Source organism: Anser cygnoides, chromosome 4 (assembly GCF_040182565.1).
Source record: "Anser cygnoides isolate HZ-2024a breed goose chromosome 4, Taihu_goose_T2T_genome, whole genome shotgun sequence".
Classification (NCBI taxonomy): Eukaryota; Metazoa; Chordata; class Aves; order Anseriformes; family Anatidae; genus Anser; species Anser cygnoides.
Window position 1 is genome coordinate 66133742 of NC_089876.1, and position 19929 is coordinate 66153670.

At 61.8% G+C, this 19929-nt stretch overlaps 1 protein-coding gene across 1 annotated transcript; it reads right to left on the bottom strand.

The window, feature by feature from the left end:
- Positions 1-1738: 1738 nt before the first annotated feature.
- Positions 1739-18428, bottom strand: LOC136790786 (maestro heat-like repeat-containing protein family member 2B). The gene is made up of 39 exons (XM_066996566.1): positions 17978-18428; positions 17434-17556; positions 16765-16933; positions 16345-16443; positions 15839-15993; positions 15389-15532; positions 15007-15099; positions 14646-14715; positions 14423-14536; positions 14088-14161; positions 13745-13864; positions 13385-13477; positions 13049-13202; positions 12806-12846; positions 12408-12546; positions 11667-11719; positions 11433-11594; positions 11046-11165; positions 10758-10865; positions 10182-10337; positions 9861-9983; positions 9509-9588; positions 8934-9033; positions 8745-8840; positions 8275-8379; positions 8021-8144; positions 7379-7500; positions 6963-7115; positions 6196-6350; positions 5802-5943; positions 5400-5596; positions 4789-4926; positions 4503-4614; positions 4225-4371; positions 3734-3916; positions 3204-3359; positions 2977-3099; positions 2712-2805; positions 1739-2562 (listed from the first exon to the last, which is right to left on the bottom strand). The coding sequence occupies exons 1-39, from the start codon at positions 18092-18094 to the stop codon at positions 2450-2452; spliced, it is 4767 nt and encodes a 1588-aa protein (XP_066852667.1). The 5' UTR covers positions 18095-18428; the 3' UTR covers positions 1739-2449.
- Between the last annotated feature and the right edge of the window lie 1501 nt (positions 18429-19929).

The following is a 19929-nucleotide window of genomic DNA, read 5'->3' on the forward strand; positions in this document are numbered from 1 at the left end:
CCCCTCACTACAAGACGGACATCGAGGTGCTCGAGCGTGTCCAGAGAAGGGCAATGAAGCTGGTGAGGGGTGTGGAGAACAAGTCTTACGAGGAGCGGCTGAGGGAGCCGGAGTTGTTTAGCCTGGAGAAGAGGAGGCTCAAGGGCGACCTTATCGCTCTCTACAGATACCTTAAAGGAGGCTGTAGCGAGGTGGGGATTGCTCTGTTCTCCCACATGCCCAGTGACAGGACGAGGGGGAATGGGCTAAAGTTGCGCCAGGGGTGGTTTGGGTTGGATAGTAGGAAAAATTCTTTACTGAAAGGGTTGGTAGGCATTGGAATGGGCTGCCCAGGGAAGTGGTTGAGTCACCATCCCTGGAGGTCTTTAAAAGACGTTTAGATGTGGAGCTTAGTGATATGGTTTAGTGGAGGACTGGTTCGTGTTAGGTCAGAGGTTGGACTAGGTGATCTTGGAGGTCTCTTCCAACCTAGATGATTCTGTGACTGTGTGATTAAATTTTGCTTGCTTTGACAAGCCAACGGAACTAACTGCTGAGCCACCTGTGCTATCTATCACTGGGCTGGCAGCACTCAGACCACGGGGAACCTCAACTTTGGGTGTCAGACTCGTTTCTTCTGGTGAAGAATGGCAAAGCTGAGGCAGAAACGGCCATCTAACAGCCCTAACGACCACATAACGACTGTAACGGCCACCTAACAGCCATGGAACGGTCTCCTCAGCAAGGGCGCTGAGGAGGCGGCGCTGTGGTAACGGCAGCCGCGCGGCGAGGCCCGGCCCCTGTTCCCGGTTCCCAGCCCCAATTCCCGGCCCCTGTTCCCGGTTCCCGGCCCCAATTCCCGGCCCCTGTTCCCGGTTCCCGGCCCCTGTTCCCGGCCCCAATTCCCGGCCCCTGTTCCCAGCCCCAATTCCCGGCCCCTGTTCCCGGTTCCCGGCCCCAATTCCCGGCCCCTGTTCCCGGTTCCCGGCCCCTGTTCCCGGTTCCCGGCCCCCTCCAGTCGCGTTGGAGCCAGCCCGGGCGTAGGCAGGGCTGTAAATGCGTCTCTGTCACGACGGTCGGTCTTCATCTTCGTGCTGTGCTCACATGTTGTGTGAACGCTGACCGGCTGTGTTGTGCGTGTAATTACCTGTCTGCAGGTAATTACAGCTGGTGCTTGTCCCAAAAGCCTGGGCAACTCGATCGCTGTTCTAACTGAAATGTTAATGCCAGACGCCCTAGTTGTGCACTGTATACATACTAACATACAGTCTGGCCTGGCTGAGGGCTTGGCCCCAAAGCAGCCGGTGGGTTCAGTTTCTGAGCCTGAGTACACTGGCACTGGGCTCGATTCCGAGATCCCAAAACGTGCTGCTTACTCTCCATTTCTGAGCCCCCAGGCTGGACAGATGAGCCTGGCTGGGCCCACAAAACACAGCAGGTGGTCTCCCTTTTCAAGCCGCCCACAGCTGCCCAACGAACCTCCTATAAAGGCTGGAAACCACAGGACTGCCTGCATTGCTGAGCCTGAAAACCAGCCAAACAAGGCTCATTTTGAGCCCCCCAAAGACAGATGATGACTCCATCTTCACATAGGGCCCCAAAGCTAGTGCACAAAGACTGGCGTTGAGCCCCAACGTGCAACATTTCACCTCTGTTTTCGTGCCCCAGCCCAGTTTCCCCAGCTGTGATCCCAGCCGCCATCAGCAGCCCCCCCGTTTTGCTTTCTTTCTGCCCCAGGCCGTGTTTGTGTAGTCCGTAGGTTCGTGCCCGCGCCAACAAGCACACAGAGTCAGAATCCACATGAAGGTCGTTTAATTAAATAATTAATTATATAACTCTGCAGAGTCGGGTGCTTGGCGATCTTTCTCAAAGCAAGCACACCTCTGACTCGAATCACCGTAATTTATACACAGCAAACTTGTGAAAACTCTCTCTTTGGTTACTTTTGATTGGCTGTCATAGCTCACCTAACTTATCTCTACTGAGTTTGCTCATTACAAAGGAACAGTGGTGGAGGGGAGGACACCAAATCCCACATCAGCATACATTAGCATTTTGATGGGCGTGATTTTTAATATGTTAATGACCCTTAATGAGCAAAAGGTAACTATAGTTGGAAAACCAGTCTGGAGCTGGTTTTCTCCTTCTTCTTTTTAACCTTTTATCCCTTATCTTCCTTGCTTCTGCTAGCTCAAGGCTACCTGTCTCTTTCCTTCAGCTAAAAGACTACACAAGCTGCAGGCCTCCCAATTTTCTTCAAGGTTTTCTTGTTTTTTTCCCAGCTTTGGGACTACATTTGGACATGGATGGGGGGATCGGAGCACTGGTGCTTTGGCCCTGACCCTCCCCATCCCACCAGTGCTGAGAGGTTTGCAGGCAGCGCTGCCTGGCCCCAGCTCCCACCAATGCCACCCTGGGAAGGACCCAGTCCACAGCCGCTGTGCTCTCTGGATTTTTATTCTGTGGGTGCTCAGGCCTCTGCAAGCTCGGGGACGTCTTCTGTGTGCCCCGAGAGATCTTCTGCATGCTCTGGGATGTCTTCAGCATGCTTTGGGCTGCCTTCTTTGTGCTCCGGGCTGGCTTCTGTAGCGTGGGGAAGAAGAGGCAGTGTCAAGATACGGCCCCTGGCCGTGCCCTCCTGGGCACCGTAGGGAAGGCGGCTGGGGCAGCGCTTGGCGGCCCCTGGGCCGCCCCGGTGGGAGCGGAGCAGAGAGCTCCGTCCCGGCTCTCACCAAGGACGTGGAGAGTGGCATCTGTGGACCGCTTCTCCAGTGGTGGCTTCTGCTGGCGCTTCAGTGTCTTCAGCAGCTCGGGAGCATGTGTCTCCTGGGGGAGAGCAGGGAGGTGTGAATTCTGCTTGGGCCGGAGAGGCCTCGCTGCCGAGCCCTCAGACTCCCGGGGAGCATGCGGCGGGACGGACGGACGCGTCACGCCATGCTCCCCGCTCGGTGCCGGGCCCCGTGGCCCCAGCGTCGCCCCGGGACAGGGCTCACTCACCAGGTAAGAGCAGACCTCGCTCTGCAGCTGTGCTCCACTGCGCCCGATGGCATTCTTGACGACTACCTGCAGCCCCTTTGGCTCGACGAAAGGAGCGCAGACATAGAGGGCTGTCCTGCAAACCTGGAAAAGAGCATTGTGCTCGGTCGTTCCTTCTCCCTTGCCAGGGAGGCAGCTCCTCAGGGAGCCTTTCTGTGGGTTGGCAAATAAGCTCAGGGGGTTCTTACGCTGGATACTGCACAGCTGGGGTCCTGGAGGTGCAGGAAGAGGCTTCCCAATATCTGCTCCACTTCTCCGCTGAAGAACGTGGTGAGATTGTCCTTGGCGCCAGCAGCCAGGGCCGTGTAGAGACTGAAGGCCGCAAAACGAAGGTCCTCTTGCTTCTGCAACCCAGAAAGCCATCTGTGAGCTGGGTCACGAAGGCATCGTCTCCCAGCCTCTCTGCAACAACGAAGCATCAGGGACTGACAACTGAGGGCGAGCGAGCACAGCGCTGTTGGCAGTGGCGCTTTGGAAACCAGCTCCAGAACGAGGTCACCTCATCCTGGCCCCGTCCCTGCCATGTGGAAGGTCCATTCCTCGTCCCATCCCTAAGAAATGGCACCTGAGTGCCGGGGCCCTCGGTGCGTCCCACCCGCAGGAGAGAGAGAGGGGCCACGGCAGCTGGTTGCCTGGAGGAGCACCTCCTCGCAGCACAGGCAGGCCCCTGCCCACCCCACGCCCCTCGGACAAGTGGGAGAAAAGTAGGTTCACTCACGGCATCAAGGAACTTCCTGGTGGAGCGGGCAATGCGTCTGAAGGCCCCGCCCAAGCCCTTCGCCGTCTGCTTTGCAAGTATTTCTGCCAGGGCCAACATGCTCTCCGCAGCCACCTCTGGATGGTCCACGTTCCTCATTTCACGCTCCAGTGCTGCCACGATGCTCCTCTTGTGCTTTTGAACCTGCAACGCCAAAGATGCGCACAAGCTGCTCGCGGCTCCTGCCTGCAATGCCCACCCTTTCTCCCCACGTCTGTTTGGCAAGGGGGTGCGGCTGCGGCACAACCCCGTGACGAACGGCACTCGCACGGTTCCCCGCTGCCACCGTACTGAGCTTGGAGAGCAGCCTGGCCGTTGGGAAGCCCCCATCTGCCCGTGCTGCTCTGCCCCAGGCTCCCGAACTGCCCCGCGGCTCTGCTTGGCTCTCACTCAGCCTCTGCCCGGCTCTCTGCTGGGGGGCTGCAGCCAGAGCAGAGGAAAGTGCGCCTCACCTTCTTGGGCAAGCCACTGACAGCACTGCCCAGGCCTCTCGCTGCCATGTGCTGCACAGCACAGCTCGGATGCTGCAGCTTCTCCAGGAAGAGCCGTACCAGGGGCTTCAGGAGATCCTTCCCCTCAGCTGGCGAGTCCTTCATCAGCTACAAGACAGCCAAAGGTCTGTTAGTGCTGGCATGGGACCTCGGCTGGTCTCTTCCATAAAGAGACACCCCAAGCAGCAGTTTCTTCCGAAAAGCCCTCTGAGCCCACCCCGCCCCACGCGCCGCCTCACCTCAGCGAAGAAAGCCAGCGCCGTGACCTGCAGGTTTGGCAAGGGGGAGTGCAGCCACGGCAGGAAGGTCTGTATGAGCGCACGCGAGACGAGCCGGGCACGGAGCAGCACACTGCACACAGAGCACAAGCAGGTGACGTGGTCAGGTGGGAAGGCCATGGGCCGCGGCCCGAAACGTCCCCTGCTGCGACGCAGGCGCTGCCCTGCCTCCCAGGAGAGCTCCCCAGGCACACGGGAAGGGTCCTGCGGCTGCTTCCCGGGGCACAGCCACCCGCTGGGCTCTCACCTGGTCAGCAGCTGCACGCTGTTGCAGTGCCACTGAGGCAAGTCCAGGGATGGCCACACTCCGTGCCTGAAGAGCACCTGCTGCCACCTCTCGTCCAGGCATCTTCTCAGCACTTGCTCCAGAGCATCACAGTAGAGTCTGGCGAAAGAAAACCCACAGAAATCTCACATCGTGGCACCGGAGGGGAAGTTTTGTCTTGGCTCTGCCGAAACGCCCCGGTCCCAGCGCCCCGAGCTGCCCCACGCCTGGGGTCTCCCCTGTCCCGAGAGCTGCCAGCCCTGCGCAGGGTTTGACGCCCGGTCTCTCCCGGATCGGTCCAGAGAGAGGAAGGACACGCTGTAATCGGGGACGCAGAGGAGACAGGCCGAGAGCAGCCGTCGGTCCCGTCCCGTCTGGGAACATCCCCTGGGGACATCCTGGGAACGATCCCGTCTGGGATCCTTCTCCAGCAGAGGACGGAAGTCAAACGAGCCCCGGCGACCCGTTTCCACACCTGGGAAACAGGGCAGGCTTGGGAAACAGGGCAGCCCTTTGGCTCCCTCAGCACCACGAACAAACGTGCCTGGCTGGGGAACTGAAGCCCCCCGTTCCCCGCCCCTGCTGCTCCTTACCCGCACAACTGCTCCTCTTGTCCCATGTCCTTGAAGAGGAGGAGTCCTCTTGGAGGACTCAGAGGGGGAAACAGCAACTCTACCCCCAGTTCCTTGCTGACCCACTGCAGGAGGACTGGAAGGAGGTGAGGAAGCAGGTCCCGGACTGCCTCCGCGGTCAGCAGAGCAGACACCACCTCAGAGATCGCACAGAGGAGCTGCAGGGAAATGTGACCCACAAGAACCTGTTAAACACCGCCTTTCCCACCAGCCCGCTGGTGCCCCTGTCCCCCTGGGGGACTCTTCCTGCCGGCAGGTCTCACACCTGGGACAGCCTCGGATGACCCCCAAGTCCCTCACCCTGATGAGCTAAGTTAGAAAGCACGTGGGAAGCTGCAGAAATTCTTCTGCCAACGAACATACCTTGAGACGATGCGGCTCTTGATCAGCATCGTTGCACAAAGGTCTGGTTTCAGGTGCCTTGTCCAGCCTCTCTGCTAAGTGCCTCAGGACCTGAGGCCCGAGGTCGCTGCTGCCCAGGCTCCTCCAGAGCTGCACCATGTCTCTGCAAGCAACCAGACGTTCACCCGTGAGCCCCGTCCTCTGGCAGCCCTGGTGCCCTCCCCAGAGGCCAAACGCTCTCCTCGCCAGCAGCGGGCATACGATGCCTGCTTCCCCAGAGGCACGAGCGCACGATCTCGCAGAGCTCAGGCTTCTGGGGGAGGAATGGGACCTGCTGCTTCCCTGGATCTGCCTACCGCAGGCAAGCCTGGGGTTGCTGTTTGGCCACAGCGGGGCAAGGGGGGAGCGCACATACCTCTCTGAGGGCAGTTCTGTCTGGAGGAGGCTGTCCACCACAGGCTGAAGGTGGAAGCCAGCCAGGAGACGGGCTGCCTTCAAGAGCAGGTCCCTGAGGGTGCCCTGCTGCATGGTGTACATGGCCTTCCACAGGATGTTCACGACTTCAGGCACCTGCAAGGCAAGGGGCGAGATGGCACACCTCAGCGTATCCTTTGCCTGTGCAGGACCCCAGCACGGTCACTCGGCGCCTGAGCAACGCCTGCCGCCTTGGCACGCTGACAAGCCCTCGTCCCTGAGCCCTGCCTCACGGCTGGGGGCGCGTGTGCTCTCGGCGCTGACGCACACCAACGTGCACACGCGCACACCCCCCTCCGTCGCTGCGTGTGCCTGGGGCCGGCGGTGGCAGCAGCTGAGCGATTTGGGCACACCGAAGGCCTGGGCACGTTTTATGCCCAACAGCCTGGATAATCGCCGGCGCACGGCTGCAGCGATGGGAGATCGCAACCCAGCAGGCTCCGACACCTTGCAGGCAGTGGGGAGGAACGGGAAGGTTGGTGTGTCCCAGCGGTAACTGCCTCGCCCGGGGCAAGGACCTGCGCCGACGGGAGACTTGAGAGTGCAGTGCCTGAGTCCTCGTCAGAGGACCGCACAGAGCAGAACGTGTCAGGCAGCAGCGGTCCCCTCAGCTCCACGCTCGGGCTGCATTTCTTCAGCCCACACGAGGTGCAGCACAACAGCCAACAGAGAGAAGTCAAGGCCGAGGGTTACAAGGGTCTCCCTTACCTCTGGACGTATTTCCTTTCCGCACGCTTCCAGGAATCCGATCATCCAGTCGCCAGCTGCCTGTGCACGCTCCTCGTTAGCGCATTCGAAGGTCTTCATGATGGCGTCCATGAAGCTCCTGGCCTGTCCCTGGGGGAAGTACTGGCAAACCCCCTGGAGAGACAGGAGAGACACTGTCACAGCTCTGCTCCGGCTCTTTAGAACAGAAAGGAAACTCCAGGGGCCTCTGAGCTCAGCAGCTCGCTGGTCACTGAGAGGGCACTCAGGGCACACTCCTCTGTGCATACGCTGCTTTTTTGTACTTCCTGCAGCGGAGGGGTTTAGAACCATCTCCTCTCGTCTTGTTTCCCTGCGTGCGAAACGCACCTCCTGACAAATGCACTGGGGCCCCCACCTCACTCTCTGGAGCCAGTTACCTTCGCTATTTTGGCAGGGTCCTCACACAGAGACCCGTCCTCCGTGCTCTTCAGCCTCTCACACAGCTCCTTGCAGTCAGGCACTTGGAGCACCGCTCTCCTGGTCTTCGTCATGCCACATGCTGTGAGAGAAGGGAGTCCTGGTTAGGGGAACTGAATCTCTGGCGCCACACGTGGATAGAGGAGGCTGGGGAGCAAAGGCCAGGGCCCTCCCAACCCTCCCGTGGCAGGATGCCACCAGCCCGGCTCCGTGGCTGACACATCCCGGGCCGCACAGAGCCCTCCTTCCCCTGGAGCTGTTTTGGGGCTGTGGGGTCCCAGCAGCCGCAGGCCTCTGCTCCCAGCTGCTGCGTCCCCAGGTCCTGCACCGGGCACCAGCGTCTCCGGGAGGGAGCAAACCTCCCCGCAAATTCCTCAGCGCAGACGCTGCTCACTGAGGAGGGGGCAGGAGCTCGCTTCCAACCGATTTCTTAGTGGGAACGGTGATTGTGCAGGGCCACAGAGCGCCCCGTCCACTCCCCTCATTCGTCGCGACAGTGTTTCTTGACTGGCTGGGAAGGGACGTAAACAAAAGCCCTCGCTGGGCAGGGAAGGAAGAGAAGATGGGGCTGATGGGGGCCAGGAAGAACCCGCTTTCCTCACCTTGGATCCGGAGGAGGCAGCTGAGGCAGGCCCCTGCCCTCTGCCGGGACGTGGCCTGGGAGTCGCTCAGCAGAGGCCCCAGCACGCCGACCAAGGAGCCGAACTGCGAGCAGGTGCGTTCCCTCTGCGGGGGCGAGAGGCAGGAGGAAGCTCGCAGGCAGCCCAGTGCCTGCTCGCCTCCCCAGGCCATGGCCAGGCGTCGGGGCCGTGGCCAGCAGGGAGAGGGGACGGGGCACGTGGGGCTCCCTACTCACCGAACACTTGAAGAGCTCTTCGTAAGTGCCCAGCAGCTGGGCGCAGACCTGCAGGGCCCTCTTTCGCTCCCATGCTTTCGTTGACGTGAGGTGGCACAGCAAGATCTGGGGTGGAGCACATGCGTCTCGTGACGGGTGTCCTTCTCTCCCCAGCACCCCTCTCTGCCTCCCTCCTCTTCTGGCCCCTTCCCGCAGGGCCTGCCCTGCGGCTCCGCGTGGCCCCAGCCCCGCCGAGCACCGGCACTGCCACCCCCCTGCCCCGCTCGCTCCACGCACCCCTGCCCTCACCCAGGAGCCGTTTCCCCACCGGCATCTCCCTGTGCCAGCCTGGCACTTGGGAGCCTGGCTCTTGGCTTTGCCTCCCGCAGGGCCCGTTCCTTTGCCTGCCCTGGCACTGCGGCAGGGAACGGATCCTCCTCTGGGCATCCCCTAAGGCCCCAACTCTGCCCCACTGCCTCATGGATACTCACAGAGACCACGTCCGCGAAGGCGCTGGAGGTCCCTTCTGCTTTGAGAAGGGCTGACACAAGCTGGCCCAGAGCTTCCTCACATGATGCCTGCAGAGACTGAAAACGGGAAAGGAGGAGTGAGGCTGAGCACCGCGGCAGCTGCCAGGGCACAGGGAGCGCTGAGGTGTGCAGGGAAGGGCTGGCAGGTACCTGCAGCTCTGTCTCCTCAGGAGGGCACGACAGGACTCTCCAGCAGCACACAGCCACCTGGGAGCACCTGTTCTCCCAGTCCATGCAAGGCTTCAGCGTGCTGGATGGAGAAAAAAAGGAGAAAACAGTGAGGGGGTTTACCAGCAATCTCCAGAGTGGCCCAAACGCCGACTGGGTTTGAGCCCCAGACCCGGCCCCCCCAGCCCGTGCTGGTGAGCTCCAGCTCCGGCAGTTCCTGGCAGCTCCCTGGCAGCGGCCAAGCACTCACCCCCAGGGGCAAGGAGACCCCCCCCAGGTGCCCGTTCCTTGCCCTCCCCGTCCCCTGGAGAGCCAGGGCCTTTCTGCCGGCACAGCGCTCATGGCTCGCTGACCATGACAGCCCAGCCCCGTCTCTGTGGATGCGGCCCCCCAGCCCCAACAGCCCCCCGGCCTTCGGAAGTCACCCAGGATGGGGCACGCCGTCCCGGCCCAGAACCCCGCAGCTCCCTGCCCCACACTCGAGACCACTGGGGCTGCACCAGCCGGCTGGGCTGGGACGCACAGCGAGCCCCCACAGCCTGGGGCACAGACCTCACCTCAGCTGCTCCAGGAGCTGAAGCATCTTGAGATGCACTTGGGACACAGGGGTGTCGCAGGCATCCTCCTCCATCAAGTCCTGCAAGTCCCAGAGAGACGCACTCAGGGCGGGCTGTGGCACGGAGAGCCTGCCCACCCGCCCCAGAAGCCGGCTCTGCTGACAGGCCTGCGCCCGCACCAGCCCCTTCATCCCCACGGCCACCACAGAGCCACCGTGCTCTCCAGCCACCGAGTGCCAGCTCCCCAGGGCCCAGCAGCTGGGGACAAGGCTTTGGGAGCTCAGGAGCTGGTGGGTGGCTGGGGGAGACCATCGCACCTCCCCTGCGGGCAGCCCCGGCTCCAGGCACTCACCAGCAGGATCTCTAGCACCTCCGGCTTCTTGCAGAGCCTGAAGCTGTGCTTGGTGTCCGCAGCCTGGATGGCACAGGTGACCTCCTTGATGCCGTTCAGCAGGGCGAGCTTGTGCTGCAGTTCCTGAGACCCGAGAGAGAAAAACACCAGTTGAACTGCTTGAAGAGCTGGGAGAGGAACACGGGCGAGGGGTTCTTAGGGGCTGGGGTTGGACCTGGACATTCAGGACAAACCACTCAGGGGACGTTCAGAAAGAGACCTTCCACCTCGGCACGTGGGGGCCCCCAGCCCTCCCTGCCCCTCTGTGCCCCACGCTCCTACCTTTCTGCAGGCATGGAAGAGCTCCAGGATGTTGGCCAGGATGTCTTCCTCCACGCAGGCCAGCAGTTCTGACTTGGGCGCGTGCAGTGCAACCTTGCCATAGGTAAGCATGGCTGCAGCCCAAGTGGCCTGAGCTCTCTGGTGTCCCTTCTGCGCCTGTGTTGAGTAAGATGTCCCGAGATGTCAGTCCGCTGGCCCTGCTGTGCCCCAGGACTCGACGAATTTGTGGGGCTGGGGAGCGGGGCTGTAAGGGGCTGTGTGGCTCAGCTGTGCAGGGCCGTGGAAAACCATCCGAAGGAGTTTGTCCCATTCCTGCCCTGAGGTGAGCAGCCTGTGCCCGTCAGGGGCGTACTGGCCATGAAAGGCTTGCCCATGGCCCCCAGGTGAGGGGCAGAGCCAGCAAGAGCTCACAGGGCTCCGGCTCCTGGCCCTCAGCTTTCTGGAGGGGGCAGTGCGTCTTAGGTAGCTCTTACGGGAGGGGTAAATGCAATGTGGCTGCCACGACTCGGCCGCCACTGTTCAGGAAGTGAGAACAGGGCAAGAGAAGGCCGAACACTAAAACCCTGCACCCATTACCTTTCGACATCTGTCAAATGTGATGAGCCACTTGGTGAACTTGCGCATTGCATCCAGGGCCAGGTAGAAGTGGCGCTCAGCAGCATAGGAGACCACTGAAGCTATTCCCTGCAGTGATGGAGAAATGGGAGTGAGCTCTGGCACACGCTGGCCAGTCCTGGCCAGCTACGACGGCAAGGCAGGACATTGCCTGAGGGAAACAACAGCTACAAGGAAATGAAAAAGGTCTGGAGCAGGGCTGGGACGAGGGGACACCAGGCAGAGCAGGGGCAGGAGAGGAAACCTCACCTGTCTGTCACATGGGCTGGTGGCATCTGTTTCTTTCAAGTATTTCAGCAGCTGCCCTTGGACGTGGGTGAGCTGCCGACAAGAGGCCAGCACCGTGCCGAGAGCCTGGTACAGGAAGTTCTGAAAGAGAAGAGACCGAGACCGAGACGTGGTAACGGCGCGACTTGTCAGGACAGGGCCTGGCCGCGACAGGCCCCAACAGCCCAGGGAGCAGCCGCGGCGCCCGGCTGTAGCCGACCCTGGGCAGCACGGAGGGAAGCATCTTTGGGGCGAGGGCAGGGGGAGCGGTGACGACAGCCCGCACGGGGAACGCGCTCCTTCAGCCCCAGCCCCGGAGCTGGGTGCCCCGGGGCTGTGCTGCCAGGAGGGCGCAGGCAGGGCGCAAACCTTGTCCTCGGCGCTGCTGGAGGGGTTGCTCAGCTGCTGGCTCAGCTCCCGGCTCAGGCACACGACCCATGGCTGGTCCACCAGCATCTCCTCCACCGACTCCGTCAGGAACTGGGGGGGAACACGACAGGAGGCAAATGTTGTCTCGCCCTTTGCCCGGGCCTTTCACGTTCACGTGCCCCAGGAGCTGTCGGGGCACAACTGCCCACAGCCTCACCCCCAGGGATGCTGTACCTTAAGCAGATTGCACTGCCACTCTTCAGAGTCCAGGAAGCCCTCTGTTTTTTCTGGAAAGCAAGAGGAAGCAAAATGCGTCGCTGTCACTTAAGCCAGCACCGGAGAAGAGTTCAGTGCTCTCCTTCCCTGGGAGCCAAAAACCCCAGAAGTCCCAGGCTTGAAAGGGCCTAAAATTGCCTGCACCAAAGCTCTTGCCAGGCTGCAGACCTCAGCTGGATCCCAGGGACATTGGCCAGAGCCACCGACTCAAGCCGGGGAAGGAAAGACTGACTGGGGCCGATCGCCGCTGCCCGACTGTGATCCCCGCACTACTCGAGCACCGTGCCCCAGCGTGCACAGCCGCACACATTTTCTCCTGACAGACCCAACACTTGCAGCCCATTTAGGGCCTCCTCCCAGGCTACTGCGCTGCCCAGCGTGGGACCGAGCTGCCCAGAACGGCTGCTGCAGACCTGCCCCAGGCACTCGGCCTTCCAGAGCCAGGGGCGCTGGTCCCACCCCTGCCCCAAGCACCGTCCCAGCAGGGGCAGGGGGACACTGCCCAGACCTGCCCTCCACGGGGACATCGATGGCCCCGTCCACCCCTGGGACGAGCTGATCCCAGCAGATCGCTGCCCCCAGCCTCCACGCTGGCTGCCTGGAAGGGGGACGGCAGCGGTTCCCCTACGCCATGCTGGGAGGCTGTTTTCCTGCCCCCTCCAGCTCTCCTGAGCCCGGCCCTCCACACTGGCACCTTACCTTCAAGGTACTGCAGCATGCAGGGGATGGAGATGGGCCACAGTCCCCTCAGGGAGCTGTGGATCCTGCTCTGCAGGGCCTGCAGCAGCTGTAGGGCAGCAACCGCGCATTCTCTGCACTGATCACAAGCCGCCACCACCTAGACGAGGACAGAGAGAGACGGGGTCACTCCTTCCACCAGGGACGCGGCTTCTCCCACGAGGGAGCTCGACTCTGCCTCGGCGCCTCCCCCCACGTGCTTCCAGCCCCAGGGAGGGAGCGGGATCCCCAGCTCATGGGCTTGGGCACGCTGGGACGCGCTGCCTCCTCCTCGGGGCTGCCAGCAAAAGCATCCCTGCCCCAGCATCTCCCCCTGCCCCTGGCCAGAAAAGCTCTTGCCCCGGGGCCCCGCTACTCACCAACAGCCGAACCAGTAGGGCCTGTGGCGTGGGCTTCTTGGCTGCAAGGAGGAAAAAAGGCAGGGTGAGCCCTTGAGCACCTCTGCACCCAGCCCCTCGCACCTTCGACGCCCCGACGCGGGGCTGAGAGTACCCGTGCAGCTGCAGAGCTGGCCTGGGGGCTGCCAGGGTGCAGGGAGGCATGCACCAGGCAGGCCCCTGGCCGAGCCCGGCACAGGTTGCTGGGGCACCTTCTGGTCCCACCTTGCTCCTGGACGTCAGCAGGCTTCTCGGTGTCCTCTTGCCCTTCCGTTTGCTTCTGCCTCTCGATCAGGGCTTGGAGACAACGCAACAGCGGGACCAGCATGCCGCAGTACTGGGCCGGCACCACGTACTGCAGGAGCCGTGGCCACAAGAGCTGCAGAGGAGGAGGAGGAAGTTTGGCACATCAGCATTCCCATCTCGGCTCAGAGGTGAAAAGGATGGCTTGCGCATCCCTTGGAGCCCATTAGGGTCGAGCTCCGGGGGGGCAGGCGAGGGCTGGCAAAAACACCCTGAAGGTGAAAAGTGGCTGCAGCAGCAGGGAGCAGGACCACTTACTTCGGTCATCCCTTCCACAGAGAGATCCAGAGACTCCAGGATACCTATGCACTGGGCCTGAAGGTCTCTTTCCTCTTGGACGTCTTCTACCGCCTGCAAGACAGCGTTGGGAAACCCCCCATTACTCTCAGCTCCCACCTCAGGAGGCTCTGTGGAGGATGAGGACAGCCAGGCCCCACTCAGGGGCCACGTCCCAGCCCCAAGGAAGTGCTGGGCAGCTTGGGAGCAGCGAGCGCTGCACAGGGCTGTCGGGCACACGAGGTTCTGCGGGGCCCAGGCGATGCTGCGAGTGCCACTGAGGGAGCTCTCGGCACAGCCTGGGCACGGGACCGAGCCGCGGGTGTCCCGCTCTGTCCTTACCAGTCTGTCCGAGGCCCGCCTGAACTCGACAAAGATGTGCGCCACCACATCCCATGCCAAGCAGCTCGGGATGCTGACGCTGAGCAGATCCTTGATGAAACCCAGGAGCGCTCTCCTCAACTGCCAAGGAGACAGGGTGGTTACGGTCTGCCCCGCCAGCAGCCAAAGGGAAGCCACCTTTGCCTGGGGGCAGCCCTCGCAGCCCGTGGAGAGGCAACGAGTGCACAGGAGAAGCCTTCGCTGCCAGGGGTCGGGGCTAGGCTTTGTACAGCACAACAACCTGCCCGCTCTGGGGGCTTTCTCTGCCCCACTGGTCTCGCTGTTCCTTCCTAAATGAGCTCACCTGGGTGCCGGACTCAGTGAACAAGGGCTGCACGGCCTCTACAATTAGGGGCAGCTTCTCTCTCACTGCAGGTTCTGCAAGAGACACAGAGAGGTATGCGTTCAGGCAGGGCTCAGATGGCAGAAGGGATCCCTCGAAGCTCCCAGGCTTTTCACAGACAAGCGGGACAGCACAGCAGGGCTGGGCTCTGACTGCAGGGGAAGCACTGGCGTCCCAGAAGGACTTTGTTTCTGCCGCTACTACTGCGTTACAGGGCCTGAAAGCTCTGACAGCAGATAGCTTCAGCCCCCTGACTGCCCCAGCCCTGGCTGGCGGCCCTGGCCTGTGGTACTGACCGTCAGAGCGGGCCACAGCTCCCAGCAGAGTCAGCGCTGTCCCGCGGGAGCCCTGGTTCTCGCTGCTCAGCTGGGACAGCAGGAACGTGACCGTCTCCTCTGGGTAGATTCGAGCTGCGGGCCAGAAACCACATTTTGCATGAATAGTCAGCAAAACCCCATGGCTGAGGTTCACAAGGAAGTTGGGAGAACACGACAGGCATCGTCCCGTTCCCTCCCTTACCTTGAAGCACAATGCACTGCCTCAGTTCTTCTTTATGGCCTGCACTGTGCTGCCTGGTCTCGTCCCCAAGCTGTGGGAGAAAGGTCCATTTTAGAGAAAGATCGCAGGCAGAGCAGCGATCAGAGGCTGCCTTTTGGGTCCCGGCACTCCAGAGTCCTCCTGCCAGGTGGCTGAGAGGGAAGTGCTGAAGGAACTGAGCTGCCCCTCGGGCCTGCACAAAACAGCCAGGATCAGGGTGCTCACAGCCTCGAGGCACCTCCAGGAAGGTCCCGGTGGAAGGACGCCCTGCCCTGCCCTGCCCCTCTGTGGCAATCCGGCCTGCAGGATCTGGGCCAGCAGCACAGGCACGGGCTCCCTTTACCTCGTGGTGCACAGCAGCAGCGATGGCACAGAGCTTGTCCTTGGGGGCGACAGCGTGAAGTTCCTCCAAGGTCTTCAGGAAATAATGGAGGCTCTACAAGAGAAGGGAGAGGACGAGTGGGTTAAAGCCACTGAAGCCACGTGGGAAGGAAGAAACCCAGCACGCCTGTGGCATGGGGAACCCCTAACCCCAGCTCCCAGGGAGAACCCCAAAGCTCCTGCCCAGGGCTTCCTGCTCACCTGGGTTGTTCTCTTCCTGCCCGAGCAGCCCAGGAAGCCTCACAGCTCCCCTGCTGCCGCCCTGCCTTCTCGGAGGGCTCCCCAACACCTCGTGGCACTCACACGCACACCACAGCCGCACCAGACCCCGCGCAACGCCTCACCTCTGTCACCCGGGAAGTATCTTGGACCTCCTGGTACTGCTGCAGGAGCCAGACGACCTGCTTCCACACCTGGTCCTGGTGCTGCGCATCATGGAGGACGACAGCCATCATAGCAGTCACTGCTCCAAAGATGGCCTGCTTGTCCTGCAGAGGGAAGAGACGAGATACTCTGAGGGCTGTCTAGCACTCGGCGTCCCCCAGCACATGCCTGCCTTTGCACAGAGAGGGCTTTCCCTTTCCCTTCTGCCCCACAGAAGGGCTCTCTCCAGAGGACAGCAAGCATTCCCCTGCCAAAGGGCCCTGGGGCCCAAGCACTTGCCAGCTGGGAGCCCCCAGCCCCGGGCACGGCGTCAGCCCGCCCGCTCCCTCCCCTCACCCCTCTGCTCCCACCCAGGGGGCACGGGCAGCCCCAGCCAGGCACAGCCCCGCTGCTGCCCCAGCAGCGCTCACCTCCTCCTTCTTATGGCGGCCCAGCCAGTTTACCACAGCGTGGCAGAACAGGGAGTACACCTGCTCGCAGAGCTGCTTCTCCCCGATGCGAGGGAAGGGGCACTGCTCCCAGGCGTTGAAGTAAGCGTTGATCGCCCTCGACCACTGCTCCAGCACTGCACCAGAAGGAAGGAGCTCGTCAAAGTCTGCAACAGGCAGCGTGCCTGGCTCCCTCACCCACGCCTGCGTGGAGCAGTCCCTGGCTCACCAGGCGTCGGCTTGGGACTGCCAAGTGCTGCGCTCCCGGCATCTGAACTAAAATACGGTGCCCCTTCTCCCCTTCTGCACACCGCACCTCCTCCTCCTCCTCCTCCTCCTCCTCCTCTTCCTCGCAGGCCTCTTCCCCTCCAGCACTTACCATTGCAGCCCCCGCCCTGCCCTTCCCAAAGTTTGCCCCCCAGCGCAGGACCACGCCGCGATCCGAGCGAGGCACCGAGGGCCTGCCCGGCCCCTTCCCCTCTACTCACCACTGCAGATGGTGCGCAGGATCCGGCTGCTCTCCACTTGTCTCAGCATGGCGTGCAGAGCAAGGAGCGTCATTTCGACGAAGGGGATGCACCGCAGGGCTGCAGAGAGAGGACAGGCAGAGGGACAGAGGGAGCCACGGTCAGCCAGAGCCAGAGCAGCACCGCGGGCAGGAGGGCTGGGGCTGCCGGGCTGGGGGACGTGTCAGAGGGACAGGGGAGGTCGCTGCGGGTTCAGTCCCCAGCAGCTTCCACCCTTGCAGCACTGGCATTGGGGTGGCGGGGCGGAAATCCCAGCTCCAGGCGAGGAGGTGCCACAACCCCACAGCCCTCCGGCCCAAAACAGCGTTCAGGGAGGGGCAGGGTCCCTGCTCCTGGCCGTCATGGACCATAACCCAGAGCACGAGGCCAAAGGGGCCATACCATAGCTGCTGGCCAGTTTGCTCAAGGTGGTGAGCACAAACTCCTGGCATGCTCCTCCCCTCATGGTCTTCAGGTGGCCCTGGAGCTCGGACATCACAAATTCGAAGTGGGAACGAGCCAGAGCCACCAGGACGTCACCAGCAGCTGCTGTCACATTGTTCATTGCACCCTGAAAAAGAGCCACAGGTGAAATGCTGCCCAGGAGAAAGGCTGAGGCACCAGGTCAGGCCCTGCTGGCCAGTGAGGACCACGGGGCTTCAGCTCATCGTTTTGCTGTCAGAGCCACTGGCGAGACGACCGCGTCTCCCCCACAGAACACCCCCGGGACAGCTGTGCCCGAGCTGGGACGCGTCCCCAGAGCCTCTGCGTTAAGCAGGAGTCGCGCGAGGCAGGAACTGGGGGGCTGCACGGCCCAACTCCAGCCCTGGGAGGTGGCGCACACGTCGCCTGGCGTGGAGGAGCTCACCACGCTCTGCACAGTCTGGAGCAGGGCTGGATACGGCCTTTCCCCTAGCGGGATGCGCTCCCTGGGAGAGGGAGCAGCCACAGGGGCACTGGGGAAGTCCCCAGGCCTGAATCCCAGTGAACCATCTGTGCGCCACTCCATGTCACACCCACAGCTGGGGAGAGGCAGGCTGCTCCTTTCGCCCTTCTAGAGAACAAGCTCACCTGGGCTGCCTTCATGTCTCCAGACACCTCTGCGAGCACTCGGTTCACAACGCCGCTCTGCAGACGGGTATCATCTCCTTGCAAGACATGCTGGAGGCGGCGGTAGGTCTCCGCTCGGTCACCCTAGGGAGAGACCACGACACCACTTGCTTTGCCCTTATTCCCGGGCAGCTGCGAGCTGCTGCCCCTCACTCTAGAGTGAGAGCCCACAAGCAGCACCACCGCGTCCTGTCCCAGCTTGTGTCCAGCTACACAAAGGAGCCGAGGGATCAGCAGCCCTGGGAACCGACCAAGCACCAGGCACCAGCCTGGGACCATGGTACAGGGCCAGGACAAGGATGGATGCTTGGGCAGCTCCAGGCTGAGCTGCTGCGGGAAAGGAGGCAGCGCAGCAGCGTCAGCCCAGCGTGACCGCAGGATCAGCCTTTGGGGAGCGGGCACCAGCAGCAGGACAGAGGGGCCATCAGGCAAGACCCCTCGGTGGCACCCAGGGTGGAGGGGAGCCCTCAACCCCCCACGGCACAGCGGGATGTCCGCAGCTCACCTCTCTGTCTTGCAGCTTCTTTAACAAGGAATTCACGACGGTGGCAGAGATGGCAACAGTCTCAGACCCCGTCTCTCTGCCACCGTCCTTGTGATAAATTAGCGGGTGTTTGTTCATTGTCTTTAAAAGGAATTCAGAGAATCTGCTGAGAAGATAAGGTTTTGCAATTTACGACCTTGTTAAGGGGGAAGACTAAGCAAGTAGATAGTGGGGAGGGGGTCTTGGATAAACGTCCTTGGTAAAACAAAGACTCTGTGAAATACTGTTTGCCGCTTCACTACCCTCCCCCTTGAACACGAGCACAAGGCATGATCATTGAAAGAAAAACAACGACCCCCAACAACGAACTGCACAGCTTCAGAAGATTCAACAAGTCCTGACAAGCCAAAACGTGGATGCTATAAAACGGCGACACTGAAAAGGGGAAGTTGCGTGCTGTGATGGAGCGGAGACTCCCCAGCCGCCCAGCGCTGTTTTGCTTCTACCTGCTTACCTAATTAATAAATTATCTTCGATAGACCAGAAAATTGCGTGGTCTCGCTTATAACAGTCCTCATGATGTGTAGGTCCAGTCCTGACCCCTACACAAGCAAAGGAAGCTGGAAGGAAACAACCAAACAGTTTGCATCAGCTTGGCTGGCTGTGGGGATTCGCACCAGGTTGGGGCAGGCATCCTCCCAGCCTGGAGAGGAAACCTCCCCAGCACCAACAGCACAGGCTGGGGTCCCCATCTCTGGTCGTGCTGGGAACTCATAGGGATGCAGCCCCCGGCCTCCCCCTGCCCCTCACCAAAAAATCTTCTCAGCCTCCCCTTCACAGCAGGATCACCCCAGAATCTCTCTCCAGGTCCTCCTCCTGTGGCCGCCGAGAAGCAATGGGCCACCTGCGCTCACCGCAGCAGCTATGAGGCACCCAGCCATTGTGACCTCCCTGAGGGCTGCCATGGATACGGGGACACATCACAGGGCAGGGCCGGAGGTGGCAGCACCCCCATGGCCCAAACCCACAGCATATCCCCACTCTCCATCGCTCCAGTTCGCTCCGGTCCTTGCGTGGTTTTCAGCAACGGCCTTCCGTGCACTTCTCTGCCCAGCCCCGGTCCCATCTGGTTCCACTCTCCAGGGACCCCAGGTCCCTGGAGAAGGGAGAGGACGAGTGGGTTAAAGCCACTGAAGCCACGTGGGAAGGAAGAAACCCAGCACGCCTGTGGCATGGGGAACCCCTAACCCCAGCTCCCAGGGAGAACCCCAAAGCTCCTGCCCAGGGCTTCCTGCTCACCTGGGTTGTTCTCTTCCTGCCCGAGCAGCCCAGGAAGCCTCACAGCTCCCCTGCTGCCCCCCTGCCTTCTCGGAGGGCTCCCCGACACCTCGTGGCACTCACACGCACACCACAGCCGCACCAGACCCCGCGCAACGCCTCACCTCTGTCACCCGGGATGACACCAGGCACACGACCCATGGCTGGTCCACCAGCATCTCCTCCACCGACTCCGTCAGGAACTGGGGGGGAACACGGCAGGAGGCAAATGTTGTCTCGCCCTTTGCCCAGGCCTTTCACGTTCATGTGCCCCAGGAGCTGTCGGGGCACAACTGCCCACAGCCTCACCCCCAGGGATGCGTACCTTAAGCAGATTGCACTGCCACTCTTCAGAGTCCAGGGAGCCCTCTGTTTTTTCTGGAAAGCAAGAGGAAGCAAAATGCGTCGCTGTCACTTAAGCCAGCACCGGAGAAGAGTTCAGTGCTCTCCTTCCCTGGGAGCCAAAAACCCCAGAAGTCCCAGGCTTGAAAGGGCCTAAAATTGCCTGCACCAAAGCTCTTGCCAGGCTGCAGACCCCGGCTGGATCCCAGGGACATTGGCCAGAGCCACCGACTCAAGCCGGGGAAGGAAAGACTGACTGGGGCCGATCGCCGCTGCCCGACTGTGATCCCCGCACTACTCGAGCACCGTGCCCC